The sequence below is a fragment of the Malaclemys terrapin genome, chromosome 7, assembly GCF_027887155.1.
Source record: "Malaclemys terrapin pileata isolate rMalTer1 chromosome 7, rMalTer1.hap1, whole genome shotgun sequence".
Lineage (NCBI taxonomy): Eukaryota > Metazoa > Chordata > Testudines > Emydidae > Malaclemys > Malaclemys terrapin.
The window spans coordinates 29,744,960-29,766,090 of NC_071511.1; the positions used below are offsets into that span (position 1 = coordinate 29,744,960).

Sequence of the window (21,131 nt, forward strand, 5' to 3'; positions counted from 1 at the left end):
ACAGCCAGTGTTTAACAGGGAGAGGGATTTGCCCTTCGGACAACAGGGGGCAGGGAACTCTCCAGCGCTTGGGGGCTTCCAATCCAGAGGGGATGTGGCTCTAGCTCCGTGAGCAGATCTGGGCTGAACTCCGGTGGGGGTGAGATTTGGGATTCAATCATCTCTTTAGATTTCCAGGGGTCCCTTCTTGTGGCTCCTGTGATGGAGAACCCCTCCCCCACAACCCCAGGCTGGCTGGATTGGCTGTGGGATCAAGGACTCCTCTCTCCTTTGCATTGAACCGGTACTCAGGATCTACCCCGCCCCCCCTTCCCCAGGTCCAGGGCATCGGCCCCACCTTCAAACTTACCCTCCACATTCAGAACACGTCAGCTGGGTGCCCCTCCATCAACCTGCTGGTGAGCTTCCTCTACGACCAGAGCCTCTATGCCATGAAGAGAGCCTTCTTCAAGGTACCCCCACCCCCCAACACCTCTGACCACCCCTACAGGCCCCTGCACTCTGACTGACTCAGCTTTGTCTCCCTACAGGCCCCCATGCTGGTCCCGGGACTGAATTACCCCATTGAAACCTTTGTGGAGTGTCTGAGCGACAAGGGGATCTTGGACATCATCAAGGTTTGTACAGGGACACCCCACCCCAGAGAGTTGCCTGACCCTTTAAAATGCTTCCACCTTCCTCCTGGGGTGGGGGGTAGGACCCAGAGGTGGCTGCATCTCAGTGCCAGGGGAGGGATCCATGTATAAAGTCCTTGTACCCCACCCCAGAGGTGGCTGCATCTCAGCACTGAGCGCTTTGTCTTCTCTCTTGCAGGTGTTTGTATTGCGGGAGAGCCAGAGCATGCCCTTGCTGACTGCCCATATCAACATGCCAGTGAGTGAGGGCCTAGTTGCTGCCTGAACCGCTTCTGGGGGGCGATAGAGACCAGAGTTGCAGTAGATCCCATAGGAGCCCTCACTGGATCAGAGCCAGGACTGGGAGCCAAGGCCCCCTGCTGTGCAGTAAACCACCAGCTGCCCTAGGGTGCACACTGCTGACTTGGGACCATGTAGAGGGGGGTGTCGGGGCTGCCGTCCCCCCTCCCCCCGCCACCTAGGGTGCAAACCCAGCTGAGTTGTCTGGGATCAGGCCAGCTCCTTACATCAGAGGGGGTTGGGGGAGTTTGGAATTAAGAGCTGCTGGGGAAAGGGCTGTTTCTCCCCCATCATGGCCTTGGGGCAGCACCTGGAAACCCCCTTAGCTGTGATCGTAGCATCCCAATAAAGCCAGCACCGTTGCTGTACCAAGGGTGCTGGTGTGTGGAGTGCGTAGCATGGGGGGAGTCGGGTGGTACACTCGGGTTAACAATTAAACAACCTCCCCCCATCAAAGGGGCCACGCACAGCACATAAAAGCAGTTTAATGGCAGTTTCATGGCCCCTTTCCCTGATGCAGCAAAGGGAAGGAGCATTCGCCTGGAGGCAGTGTTGCTGAAAGGGCCGAGCCCAGCTCTGGGTACCTGTGGGGATGGAGCTAGAGCACTCTGAGTATCAAATTCATTCCCCGCATCACCCAGGGAAGGCCCGTGGCCCCAGTTAGTTCTGTCTTGGCGGTGGCAGGGGTCTTGGCAGGGAGTCAGCAGGCTCTCGGCAGCAGCAGCACCCCCTTCAGGGCGGGCAGAGGACGTTATGTCCCGGAGCCCCAACGCGGTGGACGGTGGCTGTTACAGGGAACGTGGTGATGCCGCAGGCGTTACTGCCGCAAGAGAGACGGTAATAGCCCTGCCGAGGGGACACGCGGTTAGGGACAGATGGTACTGGACAGCTTTTCCTCACCCAGGGCTGCTCTACGCCGGGTACTTACATAAAATCCACACACCCCGAGAGACGTAGCAGTGCCGCCCGGCCCCCGCAGTAGCCTGCACTAGGTGGATGGAAGAATTCTCCTGCCTCTCAGGGAGGTGGATGAAGTTCAGTGACAGGAGAACCCCTGCCACTGGTGGAGGTGCCGGTGCAGCTGTGTCGCGGTAGTGGTTTAAGTGTAGACAAACCCTCAGTCCGCCTTTCCATCAAACTGGAACGGGGTCGGAACCTGGACAGGGAGTGGATAATACAGGGGTGGCCAAGCTGTGGCTCAGGAGACGCATGCGGCTCTTCAGAAGTTAATATGCGGCTCCTTGTATAGGCACCGACTCCGGGGCTGCCAATAGGTGGGACGCACTGGGAATGGTGGGGGAGCTGACAGGGGGCTGCTGATGTATTACTGTGGTTCATTGGCGATGTACATTGATAAATTCTGGCTCCTTTTCAGACTGGCCACTCCTGGTATAATAAAAGCCCACACCTCACCCCAGTGGGGGCTGTGTCTTAGCATTAGGCAGGGGATCCCTGTATAAACAGTCCCTGCACCCCACCCAGAGTCCGTCTCTGTAGGATCCCACAGCACAGCCTCCTTCAGACAAAACCAGCCCACACCCCCACAGCCAGCACTGCCCTGGGGGCAGCCCCATACACTCCCCACTCACCTTCTCTCCCCAGCCTTCCCCCCAGGAGTTCTTGATGACCCAGTACTGACTTTTCTTCACTGCAATGAATTGGTGAAGAGAAAGGCACAGTGGTCTTAGTGCTTCTGATAGCTGAGCCCCCTTCGTTTAACCCCATCTCACCCCAATCCAAACCCCTGCACCGCCCGTCTCCACTCACCATGCCCGTAGCCAACCAGCAGGCCAACATGATCCACCTGGTCTGGACTACAGCTCTTCACCAAGGGCTGGGAGATTCCCTTTTTATAATGCTGCAGAGGCACAAAATTGAGCGGAAACTGAGTCGAATGGGGGGGCTTAGTGGGCGAGTCACCATGGGATGGGCTGAATAGCCAGAGGGCTTCTCCCACATTGCTAATTGGGTGGCACGTACCTTCATGACAGCTGAGTTCAGGGTAACTGTGATTGGGCCCTTGCTTGCAACGTGTGCAGCTATTTCTACAAGAGGAAACCCAAAAGTACTGGGTGAGGAGGAGGACCCAGGGACAAACACCCCTGACCCAGGCATGGCCCTACCAGGCTGCTGCTGTCCCCACACACTGGCTACAGTCGCGCTTTGTTGTACTTAAAGTACTGCACAGGATCTTTTCAAGGGGAATAAGGCAAAACGCCACATTTATTAGTAATACATGTATTCATTTACACTGTATTATATGCATATAATATATTACACTTACACTCACACACACACACACACAAACCCATTCCGTCTTGTTGTTACCAATTAGTTGCTCCCCTTAACTTCACTGGCCAGGTGAGTTAGATGGGGGAGGGGGTGGAGCCGGGCTTCTGCCGATCCGGATCGATGCTCCCATGTTGACAAGACGAGACCCGGGGTCCTCTGCAAGACACCTCACTTTTATAGCAGCTTTTCTCTTATGCAAATCTAGACCAGATTCAAACTCTGTGTCTGTGTCCATTGGTCCTTTGTGCTGCTTTCTTTTGAGTGTTGTCCCAATGCTGCAAAGAGGGTGTTTCCAAAAGAAGGTGCTTGCTTCTAACCCCCGAGGCCGTTGGTATGTCTGCTTGTCTTTAATGAGCCCACTTGACACGTTTTATTGTCCTTGGGTCTGGCTCCCAGCCCCTCTCCAACAATTGAGGCTGTCTGCCTTCCATGCCTTGCTCATCCACACCTCATTCATTCAACAGGGCAATTGATTAAGAGTGGGGGGGCGGGGAAGAGCTCTTGTTCTACTGCTAGCAAAAAGAAATGTTTCTTCTATCTTATTCTATCCTTAGGGGCTATAATATTATACCAAGGGCAATGCAAAGTTTCTAAATGAGGCTTTGATACAAAGTTCCATGAAAACAGAGGTCACACGTGGGTAGACCCACCACAAGGTTATATGAAGAGGCACAATGTAAAGTCATATGAAAATTATCAGAGATTGATCTACAGCTTGCCCCTCCCTGTGTCCTCTGGGCCCCCTGCACCCTTCACATTCCCCCTCAGATGCTCAGAGCTCCCCCAGGGGGAAGCATGAAACTAACCAGCGCCTTGCTGGTTTCACACACATCACCCCATGCACCCTCCTGCCTATGAACAGCTGCCTGGAAACTGACCAGGTCTTGATCAGTTCTGGCCCTGCTTCCCCCCTCACCCCTCCCAACCCTCTTTGTTGCCCCCTAATCCTGTTCTACTGCCCTCACTTGCTCCCTTTCCCCCAGAACTCCCCGTGAATGGCGCACTCCCCCCTGGCCCCGGTGCTGGCCCCACCCCAACCCCTCTCCCCCCCAGGATTCACCCACTTCATCTCCAGGTAGTGTCTGGAAGCCCTGGATATAGGCAGCCGGCTCATTGAGACTGTCGCATGTCTCCTGTCTCCCTGTGTAGGGATAGGCATCCTCGCTGGTCAGACCACCTGGGAGGGAGTGTATGTGAAAGGTCTGGGATGGGCCCAGAGCGCCTCATTCCCTGCTCTATCCTTCCCCTGTTCTGGACTCGGGTCAGAGTAAACCCCCTCCCCCCAAATTCAGCCTGTCACCAAGAGTGTGGCCAGAGCAGGGTCTAGGACTGAGGTGGGGTCTCCCTTCTGTATACAGTAATGGGAAAATTGCTTCCAGTCTGGGTCATGGTCCATGCAGCACCTGGCGTGATGGGGGCTCCAATCTCAGTCAGGGTCTGCGCAGCATCCAATGATGGGGGCTGCAGACTGGGCTGGGGGCCCCCAATGTCAGTCAAGGGATCTGTGCAGCAGCTGTGGTGACAGGGCCCTAATCTGGGTCGGGATCTGTGCAGTGCCTGGCACGATGCGGGGCCCCAGTCGGAGTGAGTCTCCATGCACTAAAGTATCCTCACAGTAAACAGTTGTGAGGGGTGAACAGGGGACAGTCCTTGGGGGCTGTAGGGGGTTTGTTGTCTGCAGGGCAAAGGACCACACATCCCTCCAGTGCCTTCGTACCCTTGTGTAACACCGTAGTGAAGGCGTCCCACACGTAGCCCCCTTTGCACCCCGCTCCGCACCAGCTGCAGTCCAACACCTCTGCAAGGGAAGTAGTGGGTGAGCACCAAGCCAGCTCCCTCTCCCCCAAGTCAGACCCTGGGATCCTGCTCCTGCTGGGTGGCACACACTGACCAGGAAAGACCCCAGTGGACACTGGCTCATCCGACAGGCAGAACGTCTCACAGTGGCTCCCACTGGGGTGATGAACCCACCCCTGGATGGAGAGACTCAGCACCTGCCACCCCCTGCTTTAGATCTGGTGGGGGAGAGTTCCACAGGCAGGGCTCAGCTGATAGTAGACTGGGGTTGGGGTGTGTGGTCGGTGACGGGATCCTAACTTACCAGGAGGCAAGTCTGTGGTGGGGCTGTCCCCCCACCCCAGTGAGTGCTAACAGGGTGAAAATATGTGAAACCCCATGCATGGAGACATGGTCCCTGTATACCCCACACACCCAGCCAGCTCCCAGGCCTGTGAAGGGTTACAAGCTCCCAGTTTGGGACAGGAAGTGAAGGGGGTACTTTACACACACACTAACTCTCATTCTCAGGGGGAGGAGCTTAGAACAGCCCCAGGCGCCCTCTCCTCTGTGCCCCATTCGTCCCGGCCTGTGGGGCTTCTGCACACATCAGGGCAGCGCTGGGGTGCCCCGCCCTGTGCCAGTCGAGGAGGCGAGATTCCCCACAGCCCCTACCTTGCACCGAGAGGTTCCGGGGCTGGTGGAAGTGGATGTTCCAGAGGGACTCGATATTGGCCACAGCAGCGAAGGCCCAGCAGGAGCGGCACTTTTTGCCCTGCAGAGAGAGGGGTGAGGCCCAGCGTGGTGCTAGGGGGCACTGTGCTGCAGGGCAGGAGGGGGCGCTCTCCCCAGCCTCAGCGCTGACCCCAATGCCCCAGCTGAGGGAGTGGGCGCCGCCTGGGGTTAGCAGTGGGGAGAGGGGTGGGGGTGGAACAATTTTGTCATTACTGAGCCCCCCATGGCTCCCCCTGTCCTGCCCCATCTAACTGCCTGTCTGGGGGGCACCCAAACTTCCCACAACTACCTGGTCCTTCACGGCAGTCACAGCCCCCGCCTTCCTCCAATCGCAGAATGGGGGTGGCTCCTTCCTCGGGAGCTGGGGGGCCTGGCGCATGGTGTGGGGCGGGGGGCTCCGGAACATCCCCCGGAACTCCTCATCTGGGGAGATGGAGGGAGATGACATTGAAAGGGGAAGTGAGGGGTGCAGAGCATTGGGGGGGCCTCAAACCTGCTCCTGTGCCCTTAGGGGCCGCACCATGGAGGGGGGCAGATTTGGGGACAATGGGGCATTGTTCCGGCCATTCCCATCGTTCACCTGCTCTACTACATTTACTGTGAGGCACCATCCCCTGGTGACCACCCTCCCCCCATGGGAGGTAAGAGTCCCTCAGAATCTAGGGACCTCGGGAGCAAAGACGCTTATGGAAGCCACAGCACAGTGAACCTCTGTCTGGGGACAGCCTGGCCATGCTGGAATTCGGCCCGGATGCCTGGGTCCGCACCCTGAGTCCAGGGGAAAGGATCAGCCGTGACCTCCAGGTAACACTGCACTGGAGAGGTGAGGCACATAGCACCCCCTACTGAACCCCCCGCAGCGCAGCACCCCCTAGGGCTGCACTAGGGCATTGGGGCCAGCACTGAGTGTGAGGGAAGAGTGCCCCTCTTGGTCACTATCGGCAGACAGGATACTGGGCTGGATGGATCTTTGGTCTGACACAGTACAGCCATTCTTATGTTATGTTCTTATCCCCCTACTGAATCCCCACCCTGTGGCCTGTCTAGCTAGCGAGGCAGGACCTGATCAGAGACATCATTGAGTCCATCCCACCTAGTCCCCCGCCCTTCACGGCCTGGAACAGGTGCAGGCGCTGAGCTTCCAAGCAGCTAATCACCTGACAGATTTCAGCCCTGCAGGGCCCCACCCCCAGCTCATTGTACCCAGCACCACCGGGCTCTGTGCTTCATCCTGACACAAGCAGCCCCCTGCTAGCTCAACCCTGGGCTCCTCCTGACTGCCACTGCCCGTACATCCCACCACACAGCTCCCACCCCAACAACTCCTCAGCTTTATACTCCATTTATCCCCAGGCTCCCAATCTCTCCTCCTGCCCCCCAGTTGGGCTCATTTAGTTGAACAGTTGTTGTGTTTTAAGGGTCCCAGACCCAGGGCCTGTGTGGGAAGGCAGAGGGATCATTAGTGTGAAAGGTCTGAAATCTCTGTCACTTCAGGAAACATGGTGCCTGATTCACTAGTGAGTGGGGAGCCCAGGGCTGGGAGAGCAGAGGGCTGTGGGTCAGGATTGGGCCCGGGGTTGGGAGAGCAGGGGGCTGTGGGTCGGGATTGGGCCCGGGGCTGGGAGAGCAGGGGGCTGTGGGTCGGGATTGGGCCCAGGAGTGTTGTATATTGTGTTATGGTGTATAATAGTGTTGTGGTGTGTAGTTATGTAGCAGGACTATGTGATGGTTGTAGTGTGTAGTTATGTTGCACTGTTGTGTACCCATGGTGTGTTGCATAGGATCGTTTATGTTGTGTAGTAGTGCTGTGGTAGGTTCTGGTGTTGTCGTGGTTGTGGTATGCAGAGTTGTGTAGCAGTGCTTTGTTGTTTAGGGGCTGTGTAGCAGTGTTGTGTTGTGTGGTTGTTGTCACGTGCAGTTGGGTGGCAGTATTGTAATGCAGGAGATTGTGTTACGTTGTTGTGGCGTCTCCCTCCAGCTGCAGGGAGCAGGCCCTCGCCCAGGCGGGGACCACACTGCTCTGGCTGCTGTGACTGGACTGAGCCCCTTGAGATCCCAAGGCCCGAGGGGGGGCAGCTGCAGGTGGCCTGGGCCAAGGCCAGCACATGGCTCCCAGCATCCCCTGTGGGTAACATCTGAGTGAGTGACACCCGCTGCTCCCCTCTCACCTGGAACACACCCTACAGCCCCACCCTTAAGTCCCTCCCCCCTGGGGGCAGCACTGGAATGATACCCTCCCCCCTCGCACCCCACAGAGCCCCCCCAACCACCTACCCTCACATTGATTCCCCCCTCCCCTGTACACCTCCCAGTGACCCACTGCTTCCCTCTTTGTACCCCCGTCCTTCCCTTGCCCTCCTTCTGCCCCACTCTGCCCCCTTTGGGGGGGGGCAGCACTGGAATAAGTGACACTCCCCTCTCATTGGCTGCTGCTCGCCCATCCCATTGTAACCAATCAGGTGATCCCATTTGTGTGTCTGCAGCTATATCTTCCAATCAGATGCTGCTGATCCACCAGCAGGGCTGCTTCCCGATCTCACTACCAGGTTAATCCACTGGATCCTTCCCCCAACAGCCAAGGATGGGCCAGGACTCCTGGGTGCTATCTTGGCTCTGGGAGGGGAGTGGGGTGTAGTGGTTAGAGCAGGGGGCTGTGAGTCAGGACTCCTGGGTTTGATTCCCAGGAGTGGTATCTAGTGGTTCGGGGGGGGGACAACACACCAGAATTCCTAGGTTTGCTCCTAGCTTTGCCCCTTGCCTCCCTGAATGTCTTGAGAGTGCACTTGTCTATAACTTCCCCTAACGTTCCCTCTGCAGACCCCAGACATCTGGTCCCCCCCATTCCTATCACCCCCTGAAGTCCAAAGGCACCCCCATGTGGAGACCATCCCTCCAGTCCCTACTCCTCTTCCTCCTTGTCCTGCTGACCCCTATAGGCCTCCTGATTCCTGAAGATCCCTCTGCAGAGACCAAAAGCCCCAGTCCATTCCTCTGTCTCTGAGAACCCCCCCTCACAGCCTTCCCTCTGTGCCCCCAGATCTCATCTGGCAAAGCTGGGTGCACCACCTCAAGTCCTTCGCCTTCACTGAGTTCCTGGGCCCCCCAACCTGCCAGACGGATAGTCACAGAGCAGGTGAGGAAGCACCACCCTTCCTGATGCTTCCCAGCTGCCCCCCTGTCACATGGGGGGTGGGGAGGGTGTGGGGCAGTACTGTCTGATCCCTGGAGGGCAAGATCTGGTACCAGCCTGATCACAGCCAGAGGTGAGGCCCCAATTGTAGCCCGATCCCTCAGGAGAGTGGGAGGCTGACCAGTACTGATACGATCCCTGTGTGGTTGCCCTGCCTCCAGGCCACTCACTGCACATTGTAGTGATGAATTAGATGGGGAGAACCCCGCCATGCTACTAGCCCTCGGTTCTCCACCTTGCAGGGCCCAGGCTGCCGGGCGCGTGAGACCGCTGCTCTTTGCCTTCCTGCACAGCGCAGGGCTGGAACTGCCTCTGGTCCAGCCAGATGGCACCTGCTCCTACACCCCCCTCTACAGCCTCAGCTTGGACGTCACCATCATTGCTGTGGGGATCTTCCTGGGGGGCAGCTGCTGCACTGACTTAAGTCACTCTCTCTCCTATACCAGCAGGGTGCACCCCCACAATGCTCCTCCAAGCTGTGGCAGCACCATCCCTTGGGGGTGCAGTAGAGCAAGATGACTCTCTGCAACCTAAGGTGTCCATCCCCTCCCTGCCCCACAGAGCCCCACAATCCAGCAGGTGCCCCCAAATCCTCCCTACAGCAAGAGGCACAATCTCAGCTCTTACCAGCCCCTGGGGGCTGTAATACAGAGCTCCCTGCATGGCTTTGGGAGGGGTTGCATTTGAACAGTGTATCAGGGGAAGAAAAATAATAAAACCCTGATAAAGTTACCCCTGTTTTAGTACAAGTCAGTGTTGTGGCTCTGTGACAAGTGGGGACACAGCATAAGCCCCCCCTACTCTCCCATGCTGCCAGTCACTGCTCATCACTCCAAGACCCTGATCCTACCCGTGGGGCTGGATGCCAGTGGGTGAAGGGTCCCCCTCCCCCCCCCCCCCGAGCTGATGGTCAATTTCACAGCTGGGTCCATTTCTGAAGAGTTCAGAAGGGTCCATCAGATCATCTAGACAGCTTTAGTTTGAGAAAGAGGAGGAAGTAACCAGGAGAACAGCCATTGTAGACTTGAGTCACACCAACAGGCAGGAAGTGGTAGCAAGCCTAGAAGTAGAAGGCAGTTTGGGTTAAAGTGATCAGGAAATGAGTTCATACCTCTAAGGAAAGGAAGAGGTGAGAGCAGCAAAATAAAGAACATGGACTTCACCAAAGCAGACTTTAACAAACTCCGAGATAAGGTCCTGTGGGAAGAAAACCTATGGGATAAGAGTTCAGGAGATGTGGCAGTTTCTCAAGGACGCAATATTAAAGGCACAACAGCAGACTATCCCAGTGCAAAGGAAAGATGAGAACAATAGTAAAAGGCCACTGTGGCTCCTTCAGGAGTTCTTTACATCACCTGAAAAATCAAAAAGGAATTCTACAAAAAGTAGAAACAGACAAATGGCTAAGGTGGAATACAATAAATAGCACAAACGTGTAAAGACAAATTCAGAAAGGCAAAGGCACAAAATGAGTTACAGCTGGAAAGGGACATAAAAGGCAATAAGAAGAGGTTCCTTAAATAAATTAGGAGCATGAGAAAGATGAAGGAACGTGTAGGCCGTCCACTTAGCAGGTAAGGAGAGCCAATAACTGACGCTATCAGGAAGGCTGAGATGTTTAATGCCTATTTTGCTTTAGTCTTCATAAAAAAGCTTAACGGTGACCAAATACTCAACACAATTAATAGTAACAAAAAGGGGGAAGGAATACAAGCCACGATAAGGAAAGAACAAGTTGGCAGGGCCTGATGAAATTCACCCTAGGGTACTTAAGAAACTAGCTGAAACAACCTCAGAACCATTACCAATTATCTTTGAGAACTCATGGAGGAAAGGGGAGGTCCAAGAAGACTGGAGATGGGAAAACTTTGTTCTCCTTTTTAAAGATAGGTACTATCTAATTTCCTTCTTTGATAGGGTTACTGGCCTAGTGGAGTTGGAGGGAAGTAGATGATGTAATATCATGCTTTTGACACAGTCCCATAAGCAAACTAGGGAAATGTGCGCCCACTTTATAGTAATTTCTTCTAGACCACAACTGGCTGAAAGACTATACTCAAGTAGTTACCAATGGTTCACTGTCAAACTGGAGGTTGTATATAGAGAGATCCCACAGGGGTCAGTCCTGGGTCCATCACTATTCAATATTTTCATCAGTTACTTGGATTGCAGATGACGCCAAGCTAGGGTGGTTGCAAGTACTTTGGAGGGCAAGATGAGAATTCTTCAATTTGTCAACATAATTTGGAACTGATCTGTCACGGAGTATTGGGGGACTCAGGGCCCTGCACCCCCGGCTTCCTGCGATTCACCATGACTCTCAGCCAGCCAGTAAAGCAGAAGGTTTATTTGGATGACAGGAATACAGTCCAAGACAGGTCTTGCAGGCACAGACAACAGGGCCCCCCTCAGTTAGGTCCAGCTTGGGGTCCCAGGGCATGCCAGCCCACCCCCCTTGGGGGGTCAGAGCCATCTCTGCCTCCCAGCCATCTCTCCAGCCTGCTTCCAGCACTCTGCTTTCAGCGACCCCTCCCACAGCCTTTGTTCAGTTTCCCGGGCCCCGGAGTCACCTGACCTCCAACCCCCTCCTGGGTTCTCATGTTACAAGCTCAGGTATGTTCCCTCGGGCCGACTCCCATCCTCCGATGCAGACCATCCTAGTCACACTCCCCTGTCAGCATTCCCACACCCCAGCAAGAACAGTCCCAGTTCGTCACATCTCTCCCCCCTTCGAGACCGAACTGAGCGGGGTCACTTTAGCCCGTGACCTGGGGAAGTTCGAACCTACCCCCGTTCCCATGGATGCCCCCGCATCCCTCCAGTTCCTTGGTGGGAATTACACCAGGCCCCTTCAGTTTCACGCCCCCCCTTAGGTCGGGGTGCTTGATGGCACTCGCAGTTCGCATGTGGGAAGGGTTATGCGGCCTGTGCCCTTTTCCCACCCCCATACCTCTGGGGTTCCAACTGGGCTGTGGTCTTCTCCCAGCGCTCCAGTCTGGAGGTCTGTGCTTTGGGCTCCCTTGGTTTAGAGCCGCCCTTTTAACCTTGGCCACCCTCTGGAAAGGATCCTTATTGCTGGGCAAGGGTCCTAAAGCTGTTTTCCCCTTGTCCCAGGCCTTCCTCCCCCTCTGACAGGGGTCACAGGATCCGCAGTACTGTCGGACAGTAACAAAGACCCCAGGCCAGTAAAAGCTCCGTAGCAGCCTCTGCTGGGTACGCCAGGTTCCCTGGTGCCCTGAGAGGGGAATGTCATGGGCCCAGCACAGCAGCTGGCGGCGATACTTCTGGGGTACCACCAGCTGCCTCCTGATCCCCGCTGACTCCATTTTCCCTGGGGGAGCCCATTCTCGGTACAGGAACCCCTTCTCCCACAGGAACCTTTTCCGGCCACCTCGTCCCATGGTCTGTACCGCATTGAGGTCGGCCAGGTCCCTTATCTTCCGCAAGGAGGGATCTCTCTGCAACTCGGCCTGGAACTCAGCAGCTGGGACAGGGATGGCCACCTGCTCTTTCTCGCCCGCTGGGTCTGAAGCTGCAGCCTCCCTGAGCCGTGTCCCTGGGCGTTCCCTCCCCACCAGGTTAGGGTCCTGCGCCTCAGGCAAGGCACCCCCCCCAAGGCCAGGGCGCAGGGCCCCTCGCCGGCTCTGACTGCGGGTCACAACCAGTGCCTTTTGGGGGTTGCTTGGCCAGTTCTCCAGGTCCCCCCCCCATCAATACCTCAGTGGGCAAATACGGGTGTACCCCCACATCCTTGGGGCCCTCCTTGGCCCCCCACTTCAGGTGTACCCTTGCCACGGGCACTTTGACTGGTGTTCCGCCCACCCCCGTCAGGGTCAGGTAGGAGTTGGGCACCACCTGATCTGGGGCCACCACCTCGGGCCGGGCCAGCGTCACCTCTGCGCCCGTATCCCAGTATCCATTGACCTTCCTCCCATCCACCTCCAGGGGAACAAGGTACTCTCTCCGGAGGGACAGCCCCGCGCCCACCGTATAAACCAAAAACCCTGAGTCTGGGGCATCCAGCCCCCTAGAGGAGCTGGCCTGGGGCCCTTCTCTCTCTTGAGCAGTTGATAAGCTGCCAGCCCCTCTTGCGTGAGAAGCCTGCCCCTCGTCCGTCTGGGCCTCTACCAAGTTAACCCTATGCGGGTTCGGTCTGCTCAGTCTGTCCTTGAGCTTGGGCACTGGGCCCGAACGTGGCCTCTTCGGCCGCAGTAATAGCAGCTCAGGTCCCATGGGTCCCCTCGAGCCGGTCGGTTGTCCCTGATGCTGGGCATTCCCCGTGGGAGGGGATTCCCCATATTCCCCCTTTGGGAGGTCCCAGGGTGACTCTCTCTCTGCATCGCGGCGGGCCTGTTCCTTTGGGGCTGCTCCCTGCCACCCCCTGACCGGCTCTTTACAAACTCATCAGCCAGCTGCCCGGCGTGTCGCGGGTTCTCTGGCTTTCTGTCCACCAACCACAGCCTCAGGTCGGATGGGTGCCGCTCATACAGTTGCTCCAGTACCAGCAGTTTAATCAGGTCCTCCTTCGTCTGGGCCCCACCAGCCCACTTGCTGGCGTATCTTTCCATGCGGATGGCTAGTTGCAGATATGAGATCTCAGGGGTTTTATCTTGACTCCGGAACCTTTCCCGATACATCTCAGGAGTCAGCCCAAACTCACGTAGCAGGGCCTTTTTTAATAGTTCGTAGTCCCCTTTCTCTGCCTCTCCCAGTTGGCGGTACAATGCCACGGCTTTGGGGTCCAGTAAGGGGGTAAGGACCCGGAGTCTGTCCGCGGGATCAACCCGGTGCAGCTCGCAGGCCGTCTCAAAGGCCTCCAGGAAGTCATCCATGTCCTCCCCCTCCTTGTATGGGGCCATGATGCACTTATCAAAGCTCCGTGCAGTCCTGGGTCCCCCCTCACTCACCGCAGCCGGGGGTTCGCTGCCCTTCAATCTCGCCAGTTCCAGGTCATGCTGACGCTGTCTCTCTTCATGCTGTCTCTGTCTCTCATTCTCCTGTCTCTGTCTCTCTTTCTCCTCCCGTTCATGCTGTCTCTGTTGTTCACGATCCTCCAGCTCTCTCAGTTTTAGCTCTTTCTCCCATTCCAGCCAATTCCGCTCCACAGATGCCGAACGTCGCCGGGAGGATCCTCTGCTGGCCGGCGAGCTTCGCCGGGAGGGTCCCCTGCTGGCCGGGGGGGCCACGGCGCCTTCGGTATTTGCTGGGCTCCTCCCCACCCTTCCCCTAGGCATAGGAAGGAGGGGTCTCGGGAAGCCCTCAGCAGCCGGCTGACCACTCCCAGCTGGGACAGACACTGGTGCCTGCGCTGCATTTGCCAGGCTGCTCCCCTGAGACACAGGGATCAGTTCATTCGTGCGATCTTCCTCCTCCAGCCGGGCAATGAGCTGTTCTTTAGTGAGCCTCCCAATGCACAGCCCCCTCTGCTTGCACAGCTCCACCAGGTCACTCTTAAGCCGCTTGGCATACATCTTCCTGCTGGCCACTCACCGGCCTGTGTGCTCACAGCTCCCCACAGTTCCCAGGGGGACCCCTAGTGTGCCAGCCCTTCTCGAGGTCACCGCCTCTCTGCCAGGGTCGAGCTGCAGACTCCTCCGCCCCTGGGACCACTCGCTGCGATCCCCCCGGGGGACCCTGTTACTGCAAAAGTCCTTCTCGCTGGTCACACACTCCCAGGGGTAATAACCGTCTCTCTCCCACTCTTCAGCAGGCCTGGTCCCCGTCAATCCCCCTTCGTTTTACTGCTCCCCAGTCACTTACTGCAGGAAGCGCCGTCCACGGGGTGCAGTAGATCCCACCGCTGCCACCAGTTGTCACGGAGTATTGGGGGACTCAGGGCCCTGCACCCCCGGCTTCCTGCGATTCACCATGACTCTCAGCCAGCCAGTAAAGCAGAAGGTTTATTTGGATGACAGGAATACAGTCCAAGACAGGTCTTGCAGGCACAGACAACAGGGCCCCCCTCAGTTAGGTCCAGCTTGGGGTCCCAGGGCATGCCAGCCCACCCCCCTTGGGGGGTCAGAGCCATCTCTGCCTCCCAGCCATCTCTCCAGCCTGCTTCCAGCACTCTGCTTTCAGCGACCCCTCCCACAGCCTTTGTTCAGTTTCCCGGGCCCCGGAGTCACCTGACCTCCAACCCCCTCCTGGGTTCTCATGTTACAAGCTCAGGTATGTTCCCTCGGGCCGACTCCCATCCTCCGATGCAGACCATCCTAGTCACACTCCCCTGTCAGCATTCCCACACCCCAGCAAGAACAGTCCCAGTTCGTCACATGATCTGAAATTAACAAGATGACATTCTATAAAGACAAGTCCAAAGTACTGCACTCAGGCAGGAAAACAAATCAAATGTGCAACTATAAAATGGCTAGGCGCTAGTACTGCTGAAAAGGATCTGGGGGCCATAGGGAATCACAAATTGAATGAGTCAACAATCTGATGCAGTTGCAAAAACAGGCTCATATAATTGTGGGGTGTATTAACTGGAGTGTCATATGTAAGACCACAGAAGGCAACTGTCCCACTTTACTCACCACTGCGGAGGCCTCAGCTGGAGTAGTGTGTCCAGTTCTGGGCACCGCACTTTAAGAAAGATGTGGAGAAATTGGTGGGAGTCCAGAAAAGAACAAAAAAAATGATAAAAGGCTTAGAAATCCTGATCTATAAGGAAAGGTTAATAAAAACTGGGCATGTTTAGGTGTGAGAAAAGATTGAGGGGGTCCTGATAGTCCAATATGTTAAGGGCTGGCACAAAGAGGTTGATGATCAATTGTTCTCCATGTCCACTGAAGGCAGGACAAGAAGTAATGGGCTTAATCTGCAGCAAGGGAGATTTAGGTCAGATACTAGAGAATAGTTAAGCTCTGAGACAGGCTTCCAAAGGAGGTTGCAGAATTCCTGTCACTGGAGGTTTTTAAGAACAGGCTGGACAAAACATATATCAGACGTTGTCTAGGTTTACTTGGACCGTCCTCAGCACGGGGGCTGAACTTGATGACTGCGTGAGGTCCATGCCAGTCCTATATTTCTACCTTGAGCCTCCTATCTATCACAAACCATTAAAATCACACCCAGTTCTCTGTATTGAGCCCCAGGACCTTGGTTAGACCAAACCATTTCAGTCCTCAGGAGATTAACTTGTCATGTGCCCCAGATAGAGAACAGAAGAAACTGAGGGGTCCTGGATGCCCAAGACTCCTGCGCTGGCAGGGAATCGCTGAGGTGAGCCATGCCCAGGTGATCCCAGCAGCTGACCTGCACCCTGTGCTGCACAGGAAGGAGAAAACCACCAAGGTCCCTGCCAATCTCTGACCAGGGAGATTCCTTCGTGACCCCAAATCTGGCCATCAGCTGGACCCTGAGATGTGAACAAGACTCCCAGCCAGGTAGCTAGAGAGGAATCATTGAACCACCTCAGAGGCCAGCCCAACCCATCTGGTGTCCTATCTCCAGCTGTGGCCAATCCCTGATGTTTCAGAGGAAGGTGGAAAAAAGAGCCCACCGATGCCTAGAACGTTCCCCAACATTGTGGAGCTGCCCGGCCACGGCATTCAGACCGAGAAATGCTGTCCTGTAGAGAGCAAGGACCTTGCACGCTCGGCCAGCTACAACGGTAATGGGAGCTGCATGTGAACCTGAGGTAAGTAGATCCATTCCCCGAGAGCAGCACTCAAACCTGCAGCACACACACAGTGGCCACAGCGGGTCCGCTTGAGCCACATCACTTCCCTCCAGACAGATGGACAGGAGAGGAGCAGGAGTTTGGGGGAGGGAGGGTTTAAAAAAAGACAGACAGCAAGAAGAGTTCCAGGCAGTTTACCCCCAACAGTGGGTGATTTGGAGCCAGCCAACATCGGGGGAGGGAGGATAAGGAACACTTCCCATCAACACGGTTAGACAGGGTGGAGACTTTAGGTGTGTGGGGGAGCGGGGGTGTTAAAAGGAACCTTGGAGTCCAGAGCCTGGCAGAGCCAGGAGTAGAACCAGCAGACCTGATGTCCAGCACTCCCTCCCCCACCCAGGGGCAACAGATTTGTATAATTTTTGGTAGTGCCCAGAGCGGGTCCAAGTCCCGCAGGCCCTACCTCACCCCCACCACCTAAGGCTCTGGGAGGGAGTTTGGGTGCAGACTCTGGGCTGGGGAAGGGGTGCGGGAGAGGGTGAGGAGTGCAGCGCTTACCTTGGGCAGCTCCCAAAAGTGACCCATGCCCCCCTCTGGCAGCAGCTCCTAGGTGGGGGGCCAGAGGGGTCTCCACATGCTGCTGCTCGCAGGCACCGCCCCTGCAGCTCCCATTGGCCACAGCTCAGGGCAGGGGTGGCGCACAGAGATGCGCCCCGAGGGGCCGCAGGGATGTACCGTCCGCTTCCGGAAGCGGAGCGGGTGGGCAGGAAGCCGCCTTAGCCCCATTGTGCTGCTGGTGGTGGCAGCAGGGGCCCTGGGCCCTTTTAAATTGCCCAGGGGCGGTAGGTAGAGCTGGGGGGGGATGCTCCAGGGGAGGCAGCCGGCAGGGCCAGGGGAGAAACCCGGCCCTGAACTTTGGTGGAGCTGGGCCCCGTGCTCTCATATTGGTGGAGCACGGGCCCCACAGGCCCATACAACTTGCCCCCCTACCCCCACCATGTTCTAATCCAGTAGCTGCACCCCTCTCTGAGCCAGGGACAGAATGCATCTGTCATGCCACATCCCAGCAGGCAGTGCATAGAGGGGATACAGTTTTCTCCAGAGCAATCCCAGGGACGTGATAGGTCAGGGCTCCCAATGGAATCAGGGATGAGGTGGAAGATTTCCCCCCCACCCCCAAAATGCCATCACAAGCCAGCATCCCAATTAACTATTTATTTTAAAATAATTACAAACCAATCCCTCCCGATCACGGTGCCGTCACTACCAGATCCTCTGTTAACTACAGGACCCTTAAACGTGGGGGTAGTTGGATCCCTACTGGGGGGCCAGAACCCCCTCTTCCCACCAGAATCCATTCCTGATGGGCAGAGATGTCCAGTGCAGGTGCCGCTTCCCACTAGAGCGGAGAGATGCTGGATGTGGATTCTAGGGCCATCAGGAAGGGAGCCCGGCGCAGGGGGGCCTGTGAGAGAGGCAGACACACCCAAGGGGCTGCTCACTCGATGAGCTTCTTGGCCTTGAAGAAGCGGCGCAGGTAACAGACTTGCCAGGTGGCCAGGCCCACCAGACATAGCATGGAGAAGATGCTGAAGTAGAGCACACGGGTGCTGGTGGACTCTGCGGAGAGAGAGACATGGGGTGAACAGGGGACCCCAAGGCATCATCACAAGTGGCTTCCAGCCACTTCACAGGCGAGAACCCAGGCGTCCTGGCTCCCGGTCCCCTCCTCCTGTGTTCTGTCCCCAGCCCTGGGAGGAGAGTGGGGTCTAGTGGGTACATGGAGTGCCTCCTCACCATTTGTGTCCCTCATTTCCTCCTCCCGCTGTTTCATGTAGGCAAAGTCCTTGACGATGGATTCAGAAAGGTCCTCGAGACGTCGCAGATCTACCTCCAGGGGCTTCAGCTTCTCTGCCTTGGCAATCTGGGGGTGGGGACAGTGGGAATGAGATGCACAATTCCACCCCGCACTGAGACATAGCCACCTCTGGGGTAAGGGCTGTCTATACAGGGATCTCTTGTCCGGTGCAGAGACATGGCCATCCTGGACTGGGCACAGGGGCTGTTTATACAGGGATCCCTCGCACCATGCTGAAATGCGGACGCCTCTGGGCTGGGGCACAGAGGGCTGTTAATACAGGGACCCGTCAGAATTCTGGCCCTCAGGCTTTAGCAGAGCTGGGGATACATGCCCAGTTGGGTGGATGTTGTCAAATCTGTCCTTGGGCTGAGATTGCTGGTACCCCACCTTCCCCATCAGGCACAAGACAGAGGAGCAGCTGCAGGGGGTGGGGGACTCAAAGGGGGTGTTACTCACGTCTTCATAGTTCCGGGCCTCCACCCCATGTTTGACATTGAGGGTGATCAGCTGGTCAGGAACTCGGAAACCCACTGGGGAGGGAGGGATGAAAGAAAAGTTATAACTGTCACAGGGGAGGGAAGAGCTGGTGCATGACCCCACTTCCCTTCCAGTCAGGGATAGAACCCTAGAATCCTGGTTCTCAGCCTGTCCTGCTGTAGCCACTAGATACCACTCCCCTCCCACAGCCAGGAATAGACCCCAGGAATCCTGGCCCCCAGCACCCTCCTCAATGCTAACCACTAGACCTCCCTCATGATCACGTTTCTTGGCCATGCTGAGTGCAGGAGACCCCAAATGAGGGTGGCAGGGAGCTGTGGGGTGGGAGGAATGCCCCCCAGGATGCAGAATCCCTGCACCAGGAGTGAGACCTCATACCTGACTGGGCGTGGCTCTCGAAGCAGATCTCGTAGATCTCATAGTCGTCTGTGGTGAAGGCGAATTTGCCCTTCTTGGCATCTTCCTTGGAGTAGAGCAGGTGGCCGGAGGAGTCTGTCACCTGGGATGGGGGTGGGGACAGACTGTGATCCCACAGTACTACCCATCTCCCCGGACCAGGCTCCCAATGCCTACGATGATCCTGTTCCCCAAGAGGATAGGGGTGTAGTGTGTCCCCTCCACCCAGGAGTATGGGGTGTCCAGTGGGCAGACGGGGGTCCCTGATATCCTTCTTGGGGGAGGGCGTCACATAACTCCGAGGTAAGCCTTGGACCTTGGAGAACAAAGGGGCAGTCCTGGGGTGGTGCACAGTGCAGGGGGCAGGGCACCCGAGGGGTCACGGGGGTGGCCCCGAAGCCAGCGCTAACCACGGGGGGAGGGTTCGGGGGTGCGGCGGGGATCCCTAGGGGCTCTCACCCGGAGATCGGTCCTGGCCCCCGGCGCCCCGGCCTCTGACACCTCATATTCCCCGGTCACCATGACGTCGCGGTGCATCTCCTCTTTCAGGCACTTGCGGGTCTGCGCCGGCAGCTGGAACGAGAGCGCCCCGCACCCGCCGGCCAGCAGCAGCGGCAGCAGCAGGGGACCCAGGAGTCCGGGGCCCGGCCGGGGCACCCGCATGGCGAGCAGCGGCGGGGAACCCCCCTGGCCTCGAGACGCCGCGTCCGGCTCCCCCTGGCAGGTTGAGTCGGTTGCGTCCGACTCCTCTGTCACACTGTCCCGGAGCTGATTCGGTGGCGTCGGACCTGGCGCTCACCCGACGTGGCGCTCGCTCTATGGCCCGGCCCCCACCCCACAGAGGGGACAGGCCGTAGCCGAGCTTCCGCTTCCGGCTCCACTCCACTCCATCTCCGGCAGCGCGAGATAGAGTCCGGGCAGCGCGAACTTAGGACCGCGGGGGGGGGGAGTGCGCAGGCGCGCAGGCGCGGAGCGATCTCGGCTGGGGGGACTCAGCTCGTGCCGTGTAGGAAGCCCTGTACGCTGGACAGAGTGCGGGGGGAGGGATGTCAGTCCGGGGATTTGGTGGGGCTTCTCTCCTCCCCTTCCTCGGGCTGCGGGGAGGGAGGTCTAATGGGTAGAAGCAGGGGGCCAGGACTCCTGGGTCCTCTCCCCAGCGGCGGGGGGCGGGGTCTGTATCCGCCAATGGGCAAGACATGTAAAAATTAAGTGAATGCGCTTTACAAGCGGAGAGGCGCTGGGTGGCGCCAGAGAGCAGGGTCCGGGCGGGGGCCGTACGTGCAAGGAGTCAGGAGGAGCAGCGCTGACCCCTCCCGCCCTGCCCTGGGCCAGCAGCTAGGAAGAGAGCCCAAAGGCTCGCTGTAGGGGGCAAGGAAACCCTGTATCCCTCCTTCCCTTTCAGTCCCCCCCAGTATCCTTTAGCACCCCACCCCCTTCTCTCATCCCCCTATGCCCTTTCCACTCCCGTGCCTGCTCCACAGCTTGCCCCGCAACCCTGCACACCCCTCTCCCATGTCTTCCCCTCCACTCCTGCTTCCCCGATCACCCCAAACATCAGCTCTCTACCCTCCCTCATTCCCCCTGCATGTCCCTCCCTCTCCTCATTCCAACCAGCCCCCTTCCCTTCCTCCCCCCAATCCTGGTCTGTCCAGGGGTTGGCCAGGCAGGGAGCCCCAGGACTGCCCCCTGGAGCAGGGCGGGGCAGGGATCAGCCCCCAAGTGCTGCTGACCCTGGTTAAAAAGGCTGTGATGGGGTGAGGCTGAGAAGGCACTGGATGCAAGGATGCCTAGAGTGTGTCTCAAGCCCTGGCACCACTCCCCGCCTGCAGCGGGGCTGGCACTGCATAA

The 21,131-nt window shown here is 57.4% G+C and overlaps 2 protein-coding genes across 2 annotated transcripts; both read right to left on the reverse strand.

Annotated features, from left to right (window-relative positions):
- Nucleotides 1-817: 817 nt before the first annotated feature.
- On the reverse strand, nt 818-6,165 carry LOC128840292 (cathepsin W-like). Its single transcript, XM_054034120.1, has 8 exons — nt 6,007-6,165; nt 5,658-5,757; nt 4,924-5,004; nt 4,267-4,383; nt 2,895-2,959; nt 2,682-2,772; nt 2,504-2,562; nt 818-1,760 (listed from the first exon to the last, which is right to left on the reverse strand). The coding sequence occupies exons 1-8, from the start codon at nt 6,163-6,165 to the stop codon at nt 1,647-1,649; spliced, it is 786 nt and encodes a 261-aa protein (XP_053890095.1). The 3' UTR covers nt 818-1,646.
- An 11,563-nt stretch (nt 6,166-17,728) lies between these two features.
- Nucleotides 17,729-20,125, reverse strand: LOC128840709 (transmembrane emp24 domain-containing protein 10-like). Its single transcript, XM_054035057.1, has 5 exons — nt 19,743-20,125; nt 19,266-19,386; nt 18,846-18,919; nt 18,326-18,452; nt 17,729-18,148 (listed from the first exon to the last, which is right to left on the reverse strand). The coding sequence occupies exons 1-5, from the start codon at nt 19,944-19,946 to the stop codon at nt 18,027-18,029; spliced, it is 648 nt and encodes a 215-aa protein (XP_053891032.1). The 5' UTR covers nt 19,947-20,125; the 3' UTR covers nt 17,729-18,026.
- Between the last annotated feature and the right edge of the window lie 1,006 nt (nt 20,126-21,131).

Coding starts and splice junctions, on each gene's coding strand:
- LOC128840292 (XM_054034120.1), bottom strand. CDS start 6,165: ATGTCATCTCCCTCCATCTCCCCAGATGAGGAGTTCCGGGGGATGTTC. Junction 4,384..4,923: donor CACTACGGTGTTACACAAGG/GTACGAAGGCAC, acceptor ACTCCCTCCCAG/GTGGTCTGACCAGCGAGGAT. Junction 2,773..2,894: donor TGAACTCAGCTGTCATGAAG/GTACGTGCCACC, acceptor GTGCCTCTGCAG/CATTATAAAAAGGGAATCTC.
- LOC128840709 (XM_054035057.1), bottom strand. CDS start 19,946: ATGCGGGTGCCCCGGCCGGGCCCCGGACTCCTGGGTCCCCTGCTGCTG. Junction 19,387..19,742: donor GGGCCAGGACCGATCTCCGG/GTGAGAGCCCCT, acceptor CCCCCATCCCAG/GTGACAGACTCCTCCGGCCA. Junction 18,149..18,325: donor GGAAATGAGGGACACAAATG/GTGAGGAGGCAC, acceptor CTCTCTCCGCAG/AGTCCACCAGCACCCGTGTG.